Source organism: Falco punctatus, assembly GCF_963210335.1.
Source record: "Falco punctatus genome assembly, chromosome: 4".
In the NCBI taxonomy this organism is placed as follows: Eukaryota; Metazoa; Chordata; class Aves; order Falconiformes; family Falconidae; genus Falco; species Falco punctatus.
The window spans coordinates 84946373-84966376 of record NC_137583.1 but is presented as its reverse complement, the minus strand read 5'-3'; the positions used below and the strand labels follow the sequence as shown (position 1 = coordinate 84966376).

The following is a 20004-nucleotide window of genomic DNA, read 5'->3' as shown; positions in this document are numbered from 1 at the left end:
TACCATGTCATTCACCTGCAAAGGATGAAGATGGGCACATCAAGGGGTGGTTAGGTCCAGGAGCTTTCCAGTGCCAGTTGCTGGTGCTGCAAGCTGCAACACTTAGCTCTGGTCATATAGACAAGACAACCAGGCTTTGGGGCTGCACTGTGATCACGTGGGGGGAAATACAGAAAACAGAGTCACACACCTCCTCCATCTGTGGTGACTAGCTTGTCTTTTTGAATGCCAGCTCTCCTACCTGCTGAGAAATAGCTGAGCTGGACTTGAGAGGTCGGCAGCAGAAAAAGGTAGAAGGCAAGTTCAGTGCCAGGTTCAACACTGCCTTTTCTCAGGATGTTGCCTTCCTGCAACAGCTTCCCATCACCACAGCGAGACAAGGTGCCAATTTCTTTTTTCCCTCTGTAAGTGCATTTAGCAAAAGGGCAGGGTGGAGGGGCTGAAACTTTCACAGACATGAACTCTGTAACACTAAGGTGCAGCACTCCCAAACCATATTAGGGCAACCTAACGTGCATTAGGGCAACCCTGACAAGCAAGATACAAAAGTGCAGTTGCAGCTTTAAGGTAGAAGTAGCAAGTTTCTGTCTGTCGTGCTGAAAATACAATATCTTGCCAAGTAACAAAGAAGGCATGTTTTCATACACTACAGTGGACAGCCCTGTTACCAAATAATAATGCCTTCATCTTTTGATGGTGCCGTTAGAAGTGGAGAAGGAGCTCTTTTCACATCTCGCTCTGTTCTGCCTTCACTTCTAATAAATACGAGTGCCTGAAGCTGAAAAGCTCTACACTAAAGTGCCTGGGTTTCTCTAATAGAGACCTCAGAGAAGTGCTGCTGGGGTTAACATACTGTTTTGCCCAGGCATATACAAATGTATTGCAGAAGGCACTATGCAAATAGTGTTCACAGAGTTTATAATTTCCTGTTGGAACAGCAAAGAAAAGAAGGTCATTGATTTAAACCAGAGAATACAAATGATTTCCTGCCCACAAAGCTGCCAAATGCTTGGAGTTATTGATTTTTTTTCCTCCCTGCTGCTAACCAAACACTTCTGGTCCTGTCATGGGCATCATCAGCTTATTGATTAAGTAAACATAACCCATTAAGCTGAACATTTTAAAAAATAATAGAAAATTACATTGGCTATACTAAAAAAAAATATCTGCATTTAAAAATTAAAGGAGAGAAAAAATAAAAAGGGGAGGAAAGAACTGTTCCTTAAATTAATTAACTTTTATGTAGATTTAAGTTACTGGAATTTAGGTTAGTATCCAAAAGAGAGAGAAAGGAATAAATTGAAAAAAGACTGGGAGGAAAAAAAAACCCTTTCCTAAAAAGCCAAAAAGAGGAGGGTGCAGGGAAGTGGGCCCTTCAATTCTTAAGACCCCAAGGAAAAGAAAAAAATCACTGCAACATTGAGATTGAAAGGGTAAAAATGTGTGGCAGCAGCATGGTAAAGGCATGTTCTTATTTATTTATTTCTTTACTTATTAGCAGCAGGAGGTCTGTGCTGTTGTCTTGAGTATTTTTTTTGAAGCCATAGCTGAGCACAGCTGATGCTTGGCCTTGGAACATGTCAGTTTGAAGATAGCACACACGGTATTAATAAATGTAGAACAATACTTGCTGTCAAGTTGGTTACAAGGCAGTAGTTCGCTGAAGGGGAGCCTGACAATGTCAAAAAGCATTAGACCAGAGCCAGCAAGTGCTTTATACGCTACAGCTGAACCCAAAAGATGAATTGATGCCCTAGATCTGACTTTAAGGCATCTGTCTGCTTTGGAGAGCGGGTGTTTTTCTGAAGAAGCACAGAAACAAGTTGCTTTTCTCTCCTCCTCCAACTGCCTGCCCATATGTGGAAGGCAAGGAGCAAGATGCGAGAGATCAAACCGTAGCACGTTGTAAATGCGCAGGGATGCCTTGCAGACAAAATAATCTTTGGAAGTAGGAGCACACACTCAGGAGAAGTGTTTCGAGGTGACTCCGAGCAGCAGGGAGACAGCTCCCAGGCTGCGACCCCGCAGTGAGGGCTGGTTTCCCCTGGCCGAGAGCCTGGCAGTCCCTTGGCGTCGTGAGAGCTAGCAGCAAGAGAAGAGCCCGTCAGAAGAGACACCAGGAGGGAAGTAAACAAGCAGATTACGAAGTGATGAAAAATAAGGCTATCAGCCTTCTGCAGTGACATACAAGAAGGTGTGACCATTTCCTCCACCCCCTCACCCTCATGCCTGTCGACTGAAGAATACTATTAAGTCAGGTAGTCACAGATTATTAATGACCTGTTAACAGCATCTTTAATTTTCTAATAAGTGCCAACTGTGGCTGCTGTAATTATTTTGCTGGTCCTACAACACGCCCTGTGCCAGGCTGCAAAATACTTTTTTTCCCGCCCCCCCCCCCACCCCCCCCCCCACCCGAACATATTGTTGTGCCTCTTAACATGTGCGTGTACCGCTCACTGGCAATTTCACACCTAAGTAGAATTACATCTTAGGCTGTCAGAGCATTTTGCAGCCATTAAATGTCACTATCTTCCAGCAAAGTAGGAACCAGGAAGTGTTTAGGCACTTATTTTTACATGTGTGAATTGAGACACCCAAAGTTTATGGTTTTAGCCACAGTGATCCAGTGAGTCAGTCCCTGAGCTGCTTGTGAAACCTGGGAGCACCATCTTCTGCTTTGCCTGCACTGGCATTGCATGAACTGCAAAAGCCACAGATAAATTGGAAGTAACACTGAGTAGGGGCTTTTTCTATCTAAGCAGAGGTCCCTGGGAGTCACGTTGTCTAAAAGTGATGGTATCTCTTTTGTTCTTCTTCCTAATTCTCACAAATAGAGAGCTGGGTAGCATGCAACTAGAAAACAAAACAAAAACAAACGGAAAAATGTGTGTGTTGTGGTCAAAGGCAAAGGCTTTCCTATGCAGCCTTCAATTTAAGAAGTCTGTGGGTATGGATCCCTGCCAGCGTCATTAAGAGCAGCAGTGATTTCCCGCTAACTGGTCCTGTTTCCTTTTCTAATGGATCACAGCACACCTCTGTGTCTCCTGTACACCACATTTGTCAAATTGCGTTGTGTTTAGCCCTGGGTAATCTGATGTTTGACCAATAAACCACATAAACGAGTATTTGAAGATTACGGTAGCAATAAGTGTATGATGTACGTATGTTAGCAGCCCTATTTGAAAGCTGCTGGCGAGGGTGGCTTGAAAACGCCATAAAGCAGCCTGATTTTTTAAGATCCCAGCACTTTTAGGCAACAATGATCCTGTAAAGGTATTGGCTGTCGAGCACACAAAAAGCACATGGTGTTTTGAAAAATCTCAGCTATCAACACTGTGTAAAACCATGGTTTATGCTTTTGTCCAGCTCTTGGACTGTCACACCTCTTTGCTGAGCAAAAGCCCTATGCTGTAGCTCTATAGGAAGAATTGTCCCTATTTCCCTAAAGGTATATTTGCTGTAGGGAGCAGCCCAGGAGTTGTGCTGAACCTGTCTAGGCTGGTATGTTTTAGCCTGAGAGGACAGTGCATAGGCAGGGACACAGCCTGGGTGTCTGGAGACCAGGTGCCCAGCCGAGCACAGGCTTCCTGCAAAGCTGTTCTTTTTTTCTGCCACAGCTCTGCAAAATGAAAAAAAACCCAACCAACCAACAACTCTGCCTGCCCTAACAGGAGCTAGAAAGACCTAAAAGTTAGTGGATCAAATAGAGTCATCATCTAAAGCATTAAATGGAGAGAGATTATTTTCCCTCAGATCTTTTCCCACACATGTTGAGGAGGAAAATGTGGATTCCAGTCAGCTGTTCTCTGAAATTCCTCTTGCCCTGACTCATTTTTGGAAGAGAAGCTGATTCACATCCAACTGTCTTGTGAGCATCCAGCACATCTTTTCCTTTTTCCAAGAGCGGGTGGATAAATCAGTAGCTACTCCTCAGATCCAGGTAAAGGTCTGACTCCAGATGCTGCATGTGCAAATGGTGTGGCAGATTCCACCGCTTCCTTTGCCCTTTTGCTCTCTCTATCTCCCACAGCTCTGTGCCCAAGTTAACAAGCTGGATCTGTCTTGAATGGAAACCTTCAAGTATTATGGTAATTTCTTTTCCTTTTTTTTCTTTTTTTTAATGGTTTCCATCATAACTTTTTTTTTTCCTTTTTGTCTTTCTGAGAATAGAATGTTTCTAGGTCAGAATCCCTGTTGGTCTTGTGCTCTTTTTGGTGTTCAACACTTATTAAAAAGTCACAAGCCTTTGAGGTTATTTTTTCCCCAGATCTTAATTTGTGTTAACAGATTTAGCTGATACTGAACCAGTTCTGCTCATATGGGCAAGGACCAACTTTTGGAAACGATTCAGGTGTCCAAGATGTTCGAAAGTAATTAGTTTCCCTCAAAGCCTTAGGCTTTAAGAGTCGATCTGATGTATTTCAAAGGGGCTTGACTTTCAGAAGAAGGGTAGGGCCAGAATTTTAAGAAGGAGAGGCCCTTCTGGGAAGGATGTAGAGATGGGCACTTGAAATAAACTCACCACATCTGTGAATCTGGGGGGATTTAGGGTAGCATTTTATTTATTTTTGGTTTTCAGAAGGATGTATGAATAAGAGCAAGGTGCCTGTGAAGTGCCAGAGGTATGTACTGCTATAATACTGTAAAATAAAAGGCATTATATGAGCAAGATGTTTGGCCTTAGGGCTGCAAACCTTCCTGTCTCCACTGACATTTTTAAAGGCTTTGTAAATGGGGCTCCATGCTGATCATAGCAGAGTAAATCACATCTTTTACCCCCTCATTTCTGGCAGCAGACACATGACAAGGGACCAAGCATCATATGATTTATACTATGTTCCTGCCTTAAACATTTTTTCCCTGTGACTGCCTCTCCTGGCATTCACTTCCTTTAGGTCACTGTCTACTGTGTGCCTATTTAATGCATGCATGTGGATCGTGTTATTGAAGTTAGTAAGACTACAGACAGGCATAAGCCTTATCAGCATTGGTGTTAGAGTGTGTAAACTTCCAGACAGGTGCTAACATTGAACACAGCCACGCAGTTCCTAGCCCAATGACCCCTGCAGTACTTCTATGAACTTTTGTGGCCATTTTCTTTTCTCTTTACAAGGTAAAATGTGACCTGTTAATCAAGAAGGTTATTACAGACTCTTCATGTTTCTGGATGTTTTTTCCCCCTTCTTAGGATTCAGTAACTTGACTGAAGGCTTGATAGGTTGTTGGTTTGGGCTTTGAGAACTTGTCAGTGTCTTCAGCATAATGCATGTATCGGACACAGATAAGTGCCCACAGACTGGCAAGAGAGCTAAGTGGTTGCCACTGCACAGAAAGCATTGCAGGCTGTTTGATCTTTCCATGAAAAATGGTTTGGTACTCTTCACTGATCACTTACCTTGCAGGTTTGGTGAACCTATTCTAAGGAAACTATATACAGAAAACGCGCGTCACACTACAAAAACCTCCCTGGCTTGACAGTCCACTTCTGCTAAGCTCCTACTAAGCACAGAGTGCTATTCCCCTCTCGTCCTGACAGCACAGGACAGTCAGAGGACTGTATTTGCTATTTCTTTATGTGATTCTTTTCTTTTAACATGCCCATTTGGAAGCTGGGCAGTGATGTGTGCTGTGGGGAGGCACGGGCACAGCACAGAGCAGTTCTTTTGAACCTGGGATTGCCATGCTCGTGACCTCACTCCCAGTGGCGGGGAAGCCAAGAAGCTGTCCTGTAGCTTTCTCAGGGAAACCACTCGCTCTTAAAACCATAAACACCACTGACCTTTTCTTCCTTGCACCTGAGATGCAACTTTTTCATTTACCCTACTTAGGAGTTCTTACTCTTAAATCCTTTGCAGTTCATCTCTAAAACACAAAAGGTGAACATTCAGAGCTTCCTCTCCCCTCCATGGTGTCCAATTACAGAAACATACAATTAGGGATGTTAATGACAGCTTATTAAGCATTAACCTATAACGCCGTGCTCCAATAACAGCAAAAATGGGTCACACTGTAGATGTAATTATCCTGCTTCTCCAATAACATGCCCTAGTCGTGCCTCTTTTCTTGCAATATCTTTCAGTACAAAGCATGGGCAGCTCTAGTTGTATTGAAGGATGAGCTGGAGTGAGTTGTTGAACTGGCTGGCACATGAAAATAAGTGCCTTCAAAAAGACTGAACAAACTTCTTGGCAACTTGGGAGAAAAGCAAAAAAAGGATTTAGGCACCTGCCTTCGTTACCTGCAGCTAGGAAGACAGACTCCATTTCACAGAGGGAGAAATGGAGGGATGGCAGGAGAAGGCTCCTCAGACCAGGGGAACAGTGGCCCCACCTTTTCCCTCTGCCCGACACCGCGGTGTGCAGTGGGCTGCAGGGGAGGAGGGCACTCGGAGGTGAAGGTGGGCAGGCAAGGGGGAAAGAGATGCAGTACAGGCAAGCCCAGCGGATGAGACTGTCGCTTAAGAGCTCGTGGGGAAGTAGTCTGTAACAGTGGAGTACAGGAGACGTATGAAGATATATAAATATACAAAAGTGTGCAGATGAGGGCACCCAAGAGAGTAGAAAAAGGAAACGAAACTAAAATATCTGTAGGTACCATGCCAGGCTTTGTACTAACGGAGCTAGCCACCTGCGTTGCACCGTGTGCCCCAGGAAATGTGATACAAGAATGAGGTGGCTGTTCAGAGCCCTTAATCATTCTATTGACTATTTTCACTTTCCTGGTTAATTAGCTAGCAGCAAAGGCAGAAAATAAACAACACTGTTTCCTGGCTTGCCAGTAATCTCCCCAGTACACACCACTATGTCCCTTCAAAGCATTTTAACCAGGGTAAGTTAGACATTTCTAGGAAGCGATCCACAAGGAGACCCTGGAAGGGACCATTCCAAAGCTGGCTGAGAAGGTGTTTTACCTCCCTAAATGCCAAAGTATGTCCATCTGTAGAAGAACCACTGAGGAAAAGAAGAGTATTACTCCTGCTTTTGGTTTGACTGTGAGTTAACAAACTTCTTTCTTACAAGTTGCTGAGGTTTTGGTGAAGGCAGATTGTACATGCAAAGCCTTTGGTATTTCTGAACGTGCTAGCAGGGGGCATACTTTGTGCTGTTACTTCTCTGAAATGAGGTAAATAATACGCTGTGGCTATTTCCATGAAAAGTGGGAAAATAATATGCTGAAATGATGAGCCTGTCCAAATGCTTCTGCTGTACTGTCCTCTGTTCGGCGACAGTACTGATGAGGAGATATTTTGTAGAGCGTGAGCGTCAAGAAGTTGTTTCTAAAATGTTGTCCTGGCACGTTATTAGTATAGAAATTGGCTTGCACCCAGATGCATTATGGATCTTACAAGATCAATGGATGGGCAAGAGCGCAAGAATGTGAACTACAAGTGCATGCTTGTGCTTGCGTGTGGTTTGCCTGATACTACCTGACATCTCCTGTGACTTCCAAGACTACCTGGGTGGCTTGCAGAAAAGCTGGACCTGGGGCTGACTTAAATCCCACCAGCCCTAGGGAGACCTTCGTTGCAGAAGGACTGGCAACGCTGCCAGCCTTGAAGTTAGACGCTCAGGTCTGTGTTCAGGCCTATTGATAAGCTTTAATTTAATTCAATAGTAGTCTTTGCCACACATATTTAGTGCGCCATGCCAGCACCTTGGGACGACAGTGGTTCAAAGCGGTTTAAAGGCTCCCAGCTGATTGTATTGGTGGCCTGGTGGTACACGGTCTTGGCCAGGTGAGTAGGCGGTGGTGGAAATTGAGACAGCCAGCAGTGATCTCACACTGAGTTTCCATGGATCAAGGTACTTCTCTTTGATTTCAGAGCAATATTCTTGCTTACTGTTTGGTCTGTGATAGTAAGCAGAAGGTGGAGGTGCTGGTGGAGTTTGGTAGTGCCAGGAAGAAGAGAAGGAAGAGGAAAAGGAAGAATTGCCTTCCCCAAAGAACATGCTGCCCTAGCTCCTTTGCTCAGGTCTGAGGCAAGTAAAGTGAACGTTTGCGGCTTGGAGAAAAAGCCGCTGCTTCACTGCTACCTGCCCTTGGTGGAGGTGCCCGAGACCAACCTCTGCTACACACATTTCAGAGACCAAACCAGAAAATCTGAATTTGCTGAAATAAGGGAGAATCTCTTAAGCCTAGCCTATTTTTAGAAGATCCTCTGTGGAAAAAAAACAAAGTCTAATTAAAACCAGACTTTATTGTTGCAGTAACCCACCATTTCACATGTGACCCTGGGAGTCTTCCACCTCTCTGGGTTTGTTAGATCTTGCTGTTAACTGCCCGAGTCCTGCCTGGTTTCAAAGTCAAGCCTGAACACTACCTTCTCTGCCATATCTTACTATTTTCAAGGCACAAAATGAACATCACCCTTATTAGGAAGCTGTGCTCTTAAACATTTATTTTTAGAGAACACTACTTAGAATGATTTAATGTCTCTTTGGTAACTGTAGGCTCAATGTTTTTGTGTGCGCTAATCTCCGCTTAATCTTTCTTACCACTGCAAGCAGCACAGGGGGAAAGATGTTTTTTTTCCAAGCTACGCTGTTCTGCAACTGTGCTTTTTTAATTACTGGCAGTGAAGAAATCTGTTTTTTAACCAGTTGACTTGCATACTTTTTAGTGGTGTAACAGGTTCTGATGGGAGATCTCTGCCACAGATAGCAATGTGAACTTCCCTCCTTAGGAGGCAATCTCACATTTTATTTATAAGAGTCTCCTAAATATATGGTCTTACAGTTACTCCCTTTGTGGTGAATGAAGTAGAGGGGGCTTGGTCCTTCCCTTTCATAGCCTGTGTGTTTTGCAGGCTGCAAGTAATTTTCAGAAAGGCTCTGGGCATGTCCCTGCTTCCCTTCCCCAGCCAGCCACCTCCATGGCACTGCAAGATGGGAGCAGCAAACACTCGGTTGGCCAGAGGGCAGAAATCCTAGCAATGAGTCCTCACAGGCAACAGCTTCTTACTATGCCTCAGTCATCCACAAGCTGAGACCATGAGTATCTCTGGTGTCGTCATTCAAAAGCTAGCAGCAGTTGCATGCTGAGGGATGCTCAAGGATTTGGATGCAATATCCGAACACCCGTGCTGCAAGGGACCGTGATGGTGGAGAAGGGGAACAGCAGCGCCTGTGAGGGATGCTCTGGGCTCCAAGGACACCTCCGTCCTTGCTTTTGGAAGCTAGCAGGGAACTTGTGGGATCAAAGAGGTTTGCAAGGTCTTGAGAGGCTTGTTAAAACGTGTAGCTCTGAAACTCTTCCCGCAATGTTCTGTCAAAGGACCAGCTTGGGAAAACAGCTGAGAAACAAGTGGGAGGAGAGCGTCGAGGGCTAGCCTGGGGATGGGGTGGTCCCGCCTGCAGGCTTCCCACTGCAACAGAAAGCAAGTGATGGGGATAGTCTGTCTGTGACAGCAACGAGGACCTTTGCAGAGCCAGCATGGGCTGCACAACTTGGGTGCACACCAGGCCCCCCACCTCCCTGCCTCCAGAGGACCAGCGATGGGCAGCGGCTGTGGGCAGGGGCAGCACATCAGGAGCAGCTGAGAGTGCTGCATGGGGCAGCAGTGCTTACTGGGATCACCGTTCCCCAGCTGCCAAGCTCCCCTGCCAGATGGCACTGTTTTGGCACAGCACCACCGGGGCACTGGCAGCCACTGACCTGCTGTGAGCGAAGGCAGTGATGAGGGCATGTGCAAGCACGTGACCAATCAGCACGAAACTCCTCTTGCTTTTCATCCCCCTTGTTTGGATGCCGGCAAACCATGAGACTAACAAACCTCAAACCCGCTGACACCCGGTTGCAGAGCCTCCGATTTCCGCCCTTTGCTGGGCAGGTCCCCTGAGCCTCGGTCAAAACCTCCTTGCTGGTGCAAGAGCTCTGTGTCTTCCCACTTTTACTCAGCAAACTGCCGGCAGCAACCCCCACCTCCAGACATTTGTGTTCAATTACCCTGAATTTCATCACAGAAAGCAAATTTTGCCTGGCTGCAAATTTGAAAGGGGCGAAACCAAATGCTGCGCGTCACAGCCTGTTACATCTGAGCCACTCTCCAGATTTACCACCTTTTTTTCTCCTTTTTTTTTTTTTTTTTTTTTTCTTTTCCCCTCCCTGTTATGCAGCATTAGTGTCAGATCCTCCTCCTGGCCAAACACATCTTGCAGGAAATTTGGTTATTAATCAGATCTTGCAGTTTGGGGCAGGGGGAGCGGCATGAAATAATGTTATAAATTGCAATTTAAGGAAACTTGCAAACACAAGCGGGTGGGCAGAAAGCTCTCACTGTCCTTGTGAAACTACTGCTGCTGTTCCTCTACAAAAACACACTCATACTTCCTCTGCTGCAACTTCTCGCGCCCCTCAAGTTCCCCAAGGGAAGTGAAGAAGAAAACTTGACAGAGAAACAGATTAGGAGCGAGCAAGATGACGACTGACTGTCAGGGGACTGTACCAATGGCACAAAGCGGGGATTTTGGGGCATAAAATAGACACAGTACCCACGAGCTTCTCTGGGTTGCTACCATGACTAGCCACCCATGAATCAGAAGCAAATTAAATGGTAAAGTCAAATACTAAGTGCTCTTAAAATCGAGGGAACTCGTTACCGAGGAAGGCCCTTGGCTGAGGGGTAGCCTGCATTATGGTGGCACGCTAGTGCCGACAGGGCAGGAGATGAAAGTTGTACCTGGGTCACATCCGTGGCTTCCCTTGGGCTGGAGGGTGCAAGAGGCTGAGCACAGGCATGTCGGCGGAGCGGCAGCAGCGGGAGGCTGCCCGAGCCGCCCTGCCCCGGTGGGACGGAGCCCTGCCGCCTGCCTCCCCGGCTGGGGCTGCTGGCCGGGCGATGCCTGCCACACGCACCCAGGGCTGGGGGCTGGGCTCTCACACCAGGACTTGGGTGGCCTTGCCCAGGTCACGCTTCTGTAACTGGCTCAGACCTCAGTTTATTAACCAGCTCTCGCCGAGCATAACGCCGAAGTCGCACCATCGTGGCACAAGAACCAAGGTGTGAAACCTTTGGGATTAGAAATCACAGTTTCCCCAAGTATCCAGATGTTTATGTGCCTACATAAAAAAAGGGCAGAAAAGGGGAGAATATTAGCTTTCTGCTGATATTTTTTGTTGGCTTTTTTGACTACTGTCAAGACCGTTCCTCCCATCCCAGCTGCAAGAGAAGCAGGAGCATAAGCCGGTACTCGGATGCTCAGTCAAGTCCCATCCTGCCACAGCCCAGAGCAACATGCTGGTCTTCCAGTGACGACTCAGCTCGATTCCTACCAGCCTGCTGCAGGCAGGAGCGTTAGCTCAGGCTCTTCGGTTCCCCCCTTACCCAAACCGTGGAAACGTTTAGTAGATTGACTTTCTCAGCAGTGTTTCTTATTCTGTTGGGTCATGCATTCAAATGCCAAAATTGTGACTCATTACAAGGGCAAGCTTGGGCTGGGGGGGTGCAGGAAGGAAGAAAAATAGCCTGCAAGAGCCTTCCTGTTTATCCATGGCTTGGGAAAAAAAACAACAGAATACACACACCCTGGCTCCATTATCTTTGCTGGCACAGTGCTGGCTTGGCTCTGTCCCTTACCACTCCAGGCCAAATCCAGCCCTGCCGGGAGGGTGTCTACTTTAGAGGAGTTTACTCGAGAGAGAAATCCAGCCCCCGGAGCCTGAATGCTTGCAGTGTGCAAGCAAGCGCACGGGCACCGGCAGCCCCCGTGACAACGCGCTGCAGCGCTGGCCCGCAGCCACACCAGGGAGGTCATTTTCTTTTCGGCAATTAGCAAAGTGGTGGCATCACTAAAAAGTTGAACAAACACATTCAAAGCGGCTGGGTCCCAGGTTTACTCTGTTCTCACCACCCTTCCTTCTGGGCACGCGGTGGGGCCCCAGTAAGCAAAAGCCCGATGCCTGCGCGCTGTGCTTGCATTCAGGCCTGCTTGGAAAGGGCTTTTAGGAAAGAGGAGGGGAAAATAACCTCTTGGGTTTGGGTGGGTTTTTTTGTTGTTGTAAAAAAAAAAAAAAACAAAAAAAAAAAAACCCCAAATGTCTTCCCTTTTTTCTTTTCAGGGAGGAAAAATGCCAGCTTCCCTAAGAAAACTGCAGCAAATGGCTGTTTTCATGGGACTGTTCAGTGGCGGGGGATGCCTCGTGATGTATAATCTTATGCAAAGTAAGTATTGGTGGTGTTAGCAACCTTATTTCTCCTCTGTCCCTTTCATTTGCTTTTGTGTAGCAGGGAAAATAGCAGCATGCAAGAGGTGAAAAGCAGATGGAGTTAAGGGAAGTGTGGTGGAGCCTCTGGGCTCTGCCTCCCCGGGCTTCCTGCTCCGCTCCGTTTTCCAAGGGTGGGCATTGCCTAGGGAGCAGGCTGTGTGGTCAGGAGAAGGTGGTTTCTGGGGGCTTTCCTGAGGGCGAGGGCCAAGTGAAGAACAGGCAGTAATGCAAGTTTCATTTCTTATTGAGATTTTACCAATGGGCAGGAGAAGACGACCATCTGTGAGAAGGTATTAATGTCTAGCGGTTTTATCTGTAAATCTCCCTGTGGTGCTGGCCCTTAAGCACAACACGCCTGTGAAAGTGCTAAGACATCATTAGTTTCTCCTGAATGAAGGGCAGATAAGGGCCCTCAACACTGAGAAGACCAGGGCAAGGAGAAAAAAAAAAAGCTAGAGAGGTGCCGTTTACAGACAGCTTGAGTCACTACATGTCTTTGGGCAATAATCCAAATTATTAGTCCAAATGATAAGTGTTTATTTCTTCTAAAATTTTTCCTAGATATTTAACATCAGACCAGAAGGCAGCTTTGCTTCTCTCCAGGGGGGTGCTATAGGCCTCTTGGCTCTGTGCCTCTCCCTTGCCGGTGCTATCAAATGATGCTGGTTTTCACTTGCCCTTCTATCAGAAGATGCTGCCAGGGAAGTGCAGCCAAGCCTGTTCCTCAAGCCCTCAGATAAGCTCTGAAACCTCCCCTTCATTTTACACGTGTTAATAACAGATCAGACAAGGCTGGAAAGCAGGTTTTAATTTTAGGCAGCTAATGCCCTCAAGCTCTGGAGTAAAACAGCTATATGATCCTCTTACACTTTAAAATATTGAATTTGGCTTTAACAAGGACATTAGCATTTTTTAATTTTCAGCTTCAGCATTGTTATCTAGAAATCTCAGCGTGCGTGTGTGTGGAGTTACCCCCTGTGCTATACAGAAGGGCAGAGGGCGCATTCCTGGCATCGCTTAGTGTGCCATCAAGCGCTGCCACACGATGGCTACTTTGCTCTGTTGCACTATCAGTGGCCACCGAGTAGCTGCCTGATGAGTTGGTGACAAGCCAGCTGGGCTGTTGAAAGGGCACTTTCTGCTGCAGAGTGCGTCCTGTAGCCTCCAGCAGATAGGGGAGCCACACTGGGACCCTTCCTTCCTTGGCCCACACCCCCAGCCATCCCAGGCCCTTCTGCCCCTGCACAGAACTGGCCTGTACCGGGACCTGTGAGGAGCAAGTAGGCTCCGTAGCAGTGGGAGCAGCGGGAGGGGGCTGCAGGCTTTCAGTTCAGCCTTCAGGCTGAAGGGAGGCTTGTGGGCCTGTGGTCTCTGCGAAAGCTTGCACAAGCACTCAGGTAACCCTATTTCTGCTCACTCTGTTCACCCCCACCTCATGGGAACAGCCTCCCCCACCAACCTGAGCATCCTTTCAGCTCTCCTATGGAAAAACACATGGACAAATGGCTTAGGCATTTTATGTCCAATACACAAGATGCTAATGAAGAACAGCTGAGAAGGAGCACCAGGGAACTCAAACCCATTTCCCCTCCACCCTGCAGGATGAGCACAGCATACTTTTAAGTATACTTTTTGTACATGGTCTGGGAGGTTGCTTGCCGTGATGTGTAGGCACTAAAGGGCTGGTGTGCTGCAGACCCTTTTGCTGGAGCTCCTTAGGATGGCCCAGGGGCCAACGAAGGACCAGCACAAGCTGCAGCCTAGCAAACCTGCTTCTATGCTGGCTGGATGCTGCCTGCTCACAGGGGATGCCTCTAATTAGGGAGAGGGGGAAGCATCCTTCTGCCTCACGTTCCAAGAGTAATAACAACAGGGAAGAGACCAGGAAACAAACCTTATGCCTTGTTTTAAACTCTCTGGAAGGTGAGAGCAAAGTTGCCAGAGTAGAATTTTCACACATGCACACTCTTAGCTTAACTCTGCCCTTCCTGATGTCAAGGGAGTGATGTTAGGCTGGCGTGAAGTGCCTCTAGAAACCTCAACAGGCAAGACTTAAAACTGTTTCTAAGCAAATCTCAGCCTCCTCAAGGAGGGTTGGCAAGTTTCCAGCCTCACGGCTCCGCATTGTCCATTGGTGACCACTGCACAGCATTTCCCAGCTATACATAGCAACCAGACACTGATAAATAGCAATTTACCACAATTGTCCTCCATATGCCAACACCGAAGCACCCAGACTACTGTGCTATTGTTGCTGCTTGACCATTAACTCTAATGGTGCTTCTTTGTGCCTCCCTTTTAATGCATCCATCAGTGGAGCTTCAGCTTCGTGGCTGCCACCTGAAAAGCTGTGAAAAGACCACAGCAAGAGTTTCAGGGCAGCAGCAGCTGTTCCAGTCTCACACCAATGTCTGCAAAATATTTCTCCATTCTTGAAGTATTTTCTGTGCCTCCTTTAAAAAAAACAAAAAACAAAAAACAATTTAATTACCTTTAGAACATTTGCAGATATTCATCCTTGTGCTTTTTGGGTTTCCTTTTTTTGTTCCTTTTAGATGTCACACAAATGTATGAAAAGCAGGGAGAGACAGCCATGAGCTGAACGGTGTATCGGTATGGAACAGGTTACATTCACTTAAATGAGCTGAACAATATCACAGTTCAGCACTGCTTCTCTGATGTAAGGGTGGGTTTCCTTCTTTAGCCAGATTTCTCCTAATTAATATTTTTGCACTGTTTTTCAGGGAAGGTGGGGTAGTCTGGAAGAAATGTCTTTTTTTAACTTCTATTTTAAGTGGACAGTGTCCTCACTGCCCTCTTTCTCTCACCTAGAAGGTTTTGCCAGGACCCAGTATTACCAGCAGGGTTTGGAGCAACTGAACCACAGCCCTGATGCCCTGGAAGCCCTGGGTGCCCCTCTTAAAATCCACAACATCCGACTGATGGATGGGAGTAATCGTGTGGACACAGAAAGAGCACAGGTAACGCTTGAGAGGTGGCGTCACAGCGTGGCCCTCCAAGGCATTGGGGTGACAGGGAATCAGCTGGGGGGGGTTCAGCAGGTCACGAGGCACTTGGGGGCACTGGAAGGCTGTGGGATGGGATGCCAGTTGTTTTGGAAGAGGCATGGATTTCCAGAGCATAAATCTACGCTCTTATGTGAGAGACTAGAAATAGCAAGGGCGGCATTTTCATGTCCTGCTATTGTAAACCACAAAATAATTATCAGAAACACGTCAGATCCAGCTTTAAAGCAGAAGCTGCCTCCCTCTCCCTACCCGGTATGTCTCACGCTGTTTTAAAGCTCTGCTCAGAGCAGTTTTAGGGCTGCCTGAGCTATGCTGTGGTACTGCACATCAGCACGGTTTTCAGAAGCACCTGTGAGTCTGTGCCACAGCGGCCAGCTGCCCGGCATGGGCTGGAGGAGGCTGCGCAGAGTGCTCAGGTATTGCACAAGGCTGCCGGCTGTCAGCCCGGGCAAACCTCACAAACATGAGTCCCCTTCCACTCGGGCTTGCTGCCTGAAAAGGATTCTCCGTCAGTGTTTTGACCCTTTAACCCAGGACTGGCTGCCCTCCCCTGGTTTTGCTGGGGGGTGCAGAATGTCCCCAGTGACCTGTCCAGGTCCCTTACTGGAGGATCAAAATTTGAAATAATTTTATTCCTCCTGGCGAGTGGTTTTGAGTCCTGGGGATTAGGCAAGGGCATTGAGGAATGGGGCAGACGGTCCAGTGAAGGAGAGGGGCTGTCAGGGCAAGAAAAATCAACCTTTAACTACTCACTTAAAATTCCACTTTCCATCTCACCCTAGTCAGGCTTCACCCTGAGCTAAAACATTTCCCAGGTTTTAGAGGTTCTACCAGGAAACATATCTAAGGCCAAAAACGCACAAAACCCCACACAACCTCTTATGGCAATGGAAAAGGAGAACCTGTCCCACTGATGTTTTCCTACGTCACCGTTTAAGAACGCCGGTCGCTTGGGTGACTCAGGGTGAAGTCAAACCCTGCTGTTGCCGACCTCACCCAAGAGGCAAACCTCCAACTTTCTTCTGCGCTTTTTCATGCTCCTAAGCCTTCATGTTCTTATGAAATAAACTGGTTAATCTAGAATGATTTACTGACTCCACAGTATTCCCAGCTCCTGGGCCTGTTGGAGAACCCCTGGCATTTTCTGTTTGTGATTGCAATACCACCAGCAAATGCTACACCTGAAACAATTCTTTTATTCAAACATTCGACCAAATGCAATTAGCCACGGTCACCACTGCAACTCCTGGCTTTGTTAAACAACAGAGTGGTAGAATTTGTGATGCTAAGGAAAATCGTTGAATGTCTTATTCTCTCTATGCATGTTAAGGGACTGATCTGTAGAGGATCTCAACCTACAGGTTTCTTATGGTTATGGGAAGCCCTAACACAGCGCAGGTCACCTCTGGATCACTATACGTGCTGGTAAGGAAAGGTGTTTGCTCATAAATATTTCAGAGAGCGAGTGGTTTTCCCTGGGGGTTGCAGCTGTAGCACAGTACATTCTTTCAGCAGAGATTAACGTATGGCAGAACAGACATACTTGTATAGCCACGCACATGTTAGCCGTTAGAAAAGCTCAGTGAAACTCTGAAACATAGTAAAAAAACTATCAGAATCACATCTTTGACTGTAGAAGGATTAAATGTCCATTTCATTACATGCTTCACTGAATCCTTAACGCACTTTTATGTTTGCAGATCAAGTTACCAGTATCTGGAACAAAATCAGCAGGGTACCTCTACATTAATTCGGAGATGGACCACTCCCGTCAATGGTGCGTACGGGGGGAGGTGCCAGGAGAAACACATAGGTGCAGGGAGAGAAGTGGTAGGAGAAAAGAGTGGAGCAGGGTATTTGTTTTAGTCACCCGTGCTGCTGAGATCATGCACACAAAGGAAGCGGAAATTCATGTCCAAAGGTCTTGTGAAAGGTTATTACCATCATTATGGCAAAAATGTAGATTAGTTGAGAAATATATTGAATTTGTCCCTATGAATACACATAGAAGAGCAACATGAGCCACCCATTTGTGTGAAATGTGTTCTGCAAACTATAGCTCAGTATACATACGAATACTGTGATCCAAGGTAACATACTGCGTGCCCCCCACCCCTCCTCCCCAAGGAGGTGCAGGAGCTGCTCAGCTGCTCAGCTAACTCCAGCCTAGCACTATGTATTGCAGTAGGGAAATTACACATTATATCAGAGCCTGCCAAGGTGAGCTAAAAATCATGCAGGTTTGGGCTTTTTTTCCAAGCTATCCGACAAATAGTGCCCTTATAGTTAAAAAAAGTGCTAGAACAAATACATTACAGTAGAAGGATGCTCTGATCCCCCATCATATTTACATTTTTGTAGTACTGAAACCTGAAAACCTCCCTTGTCAAAGGTAAACCGACTTCTAGAACTGAGCAAAGAATTGCTATGTGAATTCAAAGTCCTTTTTCCATTGCAAAAGGGAACATTTTATTAGACGCAAAACCTTTTGCATATACTTGTTCTTGGAGTTCGTAGGCACTTCTGTTAGCTCTAGTTAGAAACTCAAAGCTGCAACATTTTTATTCAGCTGCCACAGCCATATGGTAATGGTTTCTTTTCATAATTAGATGAGCACGACTTACTGGGTTTCTCTTCTGAAAAACTACGGGCAGTAAGGTGTAAGGGGATGTGAGGAAGGCACTAGAGAGACTCGGGGGGCCAGGCCTGGCCTCCTCCCTCATGACCAGAGGTGGCCCCAGAGGTCCCTGGCCACCTTTCTTGCACACCTGCGCTTCCCCGAAGCCCAGCTCTGATCTCCTCGCTCCTCCTTATCCCCTCCTCGCAGAGGGAGTAACAGTTCCCTTCTGCCTCACTCAGTTACTGCGAGGGTAACTGAATGTTGCAAGATGTTAAACTACAGCAGTAACTGAAGTGCCTGTCTCTCAGAGTTTTGTTTTAAAATGAACTCTCGATGCACTTCTGCAAGCTTAAGAGAGGAGGGGGAAAAAAGAAATCATCTCCTGTAAGAGGTTTTTATGGCCGACAAATCTGTTAGACTCAACCACCTCTGCTTACATTTGGGTCCCGTGCAGAGCTCCGCTTGGGGCCAGGTGCCCTTGCACCTGGCCAGGCAACTAAGAATAAAATGGCTGGTTCCCATCTCCTCTACAGAGAGAAGCTCCTGAAATCCCCAATGGGAATGACACGTAAGCAGGCCATCCTGGTGGGGCTCTGCAGGGCGTGTGTGGGGGCATTTCCAGCAGAGCCCAGGGAGGCAAGCGGAGCGATGCAGGCAGAGCCCAACCGCACCAGGAGGTGAGCTCTCAGCGCAGGGGTAGCTGAAGCTTCCAAGCCACCAAAATGCTTCTGACTCCGAGCGTGCAGTCCGCCCCTTGTGGTTTATTTATTTATGTGGTTATTAAAAAAAAAAAAGAGAGTAACTAGAAAAAAAAAGAAAAAAAAAAGGGAAATTTGGAGTGTGTGGGCTGGTTTGGACATGGAGGACGTGGCATTCACCCAGGCGCAGGGAGCGCAGGGATGGGGAGGGCACCTGGAGACAAGGGCGACCAAGGCACCAGTCTGGCAAAATGACGCTTGCCTGCCCTGCAGCGAGCGGAGGGAAGGGCCGAGAGCCCAGGCCACGCTGAGGGGAGCGAGCAGCTGCCCCTTCAGGCCCTGCTATCAATGAGGCAGTTGCTCGTCCCGGGTCGGATGTAGGCGGAGGGCTGGCAAGCGAAGAGCCATCGCACAGAGGTGCGGCAGCCTCATTTCTTCATGGTATGTACTCATCACCGACGCCAGCAAAAGCAGGGCTGGGTGAGTGCCAGGAGCTTTTGAAAAAAATCCTATCTTAGTACCCCAAAATAATAGTCCTTCCCAGCTGGAAAAGCAGCACGAGCAGTCTCACAGAAGTGGGTTTGGAGCAGGGCTGAAAGGAAGGAAAAGGCTCCCTCTCCATCTCCAACAAACACTGTTTTCCTTCTCCTTTGAGTAACCACTGCTGTACCCTGCCAGGGTTTCAGCAGTCACATTGAGCGATCACACAGCGTTCAAACTCCTCCAAGCCAGGCTAATTCCTTAGCAACACAGTCTGGCTCCGAGGCTGGAGAGGAGTGGAGCAAGGAATGCACCCGCAGGATGGAGAGGAAGAAAGGCACCAGGTTGGGGGAGGAATGCCCTGTCTAAAAATAGCTGGCAGGATTTTATTTGAGTTGCAACAAATAGGAACATGCATCCCAGTCCTTTAAATCTGGGCTGTGCTATGCTGTTAGGGAAAAGAGCTTTCAGAAGCTAGCACTCACAAACCAAGTTTTAAAACACTTGAGAGAATTTTTAAAAGCAGTGAATGCATGGAATGATTTGTTTCTTTGTGCCAGCTGTTTCTACACTGACTTTACTACTATTAAAAGTGATTGAAACAAGTTAAAAAATATTTTTTTTATTTTATTAGCTGGTGCCTTCAGGATGTCACCTTGAAACTGCGGGATGGTCAGAATATTCCTGTTTACCACTCCCCAGTGGAAAGCACTGGTGTGCAAGAAGGTTAAAAATCAAAGACAGCTGCTTCTCCACCTCCCATTGAGCCGAAGGAATCATTAATCGATTGCATCCTGCTGTGTCCATGAATGTACACAGTTGCCCAAGTGACAATTTTACTTAAGTGGGTGCTCTCAAGACAATTTTCTCTCTTAAGACTGACCTCATTATCGTCATAATTGTAATTTCTTTATTTTGCTGGTGTATTCATGTGTTCAGCAGAAGCCTAAAATAAATATCTTGCAAAAGA

General features: G+C 46.9%; 1 protein-coding gene across 21 annotated transcripts in view; it reads left to right on the top strand.

The window, feature by feature from the left end:
• The window catches only part of COA1 (cytochrome c oxidase assembly factor 1), a 53848-nt gene extending 33844 nt beyond the window's left edge, over positions 1–20004 (top strand). For 14 of the 21 annotated variants that reach the window (XM_080386119.1, XM_080386121.1, XM_080386115.1 and 11 more), the window contains 4 exons: positions 12061–12163; positions 15040–15188; positions 16937–17013; positions 19669–20004. In XM_080386119.1, coding sequence (XP_080242245.1) covers positions 12070–12163; positions 15040–15188; positions 16937–17013; positions 19669–19765 — 417 coding nt within the window. In that variant the 5' untranslated portion in view covers positions 12061–12069 and the 3' untranslated portion in view covers positions 19766–20004. Of the gene's footprint in view, positions 1–196; positions 382–3756; positions 3944–4010; positions 6995–12060; positions 12164–15039; positions 15189–16936; positions 17014–19668 lie in introns of those variants that run through there. The other 7 variants (XM_080386123.1, XM_080386126.1, XM_080386125.1 and 4 more) reach the window with 6 other exon arrangements.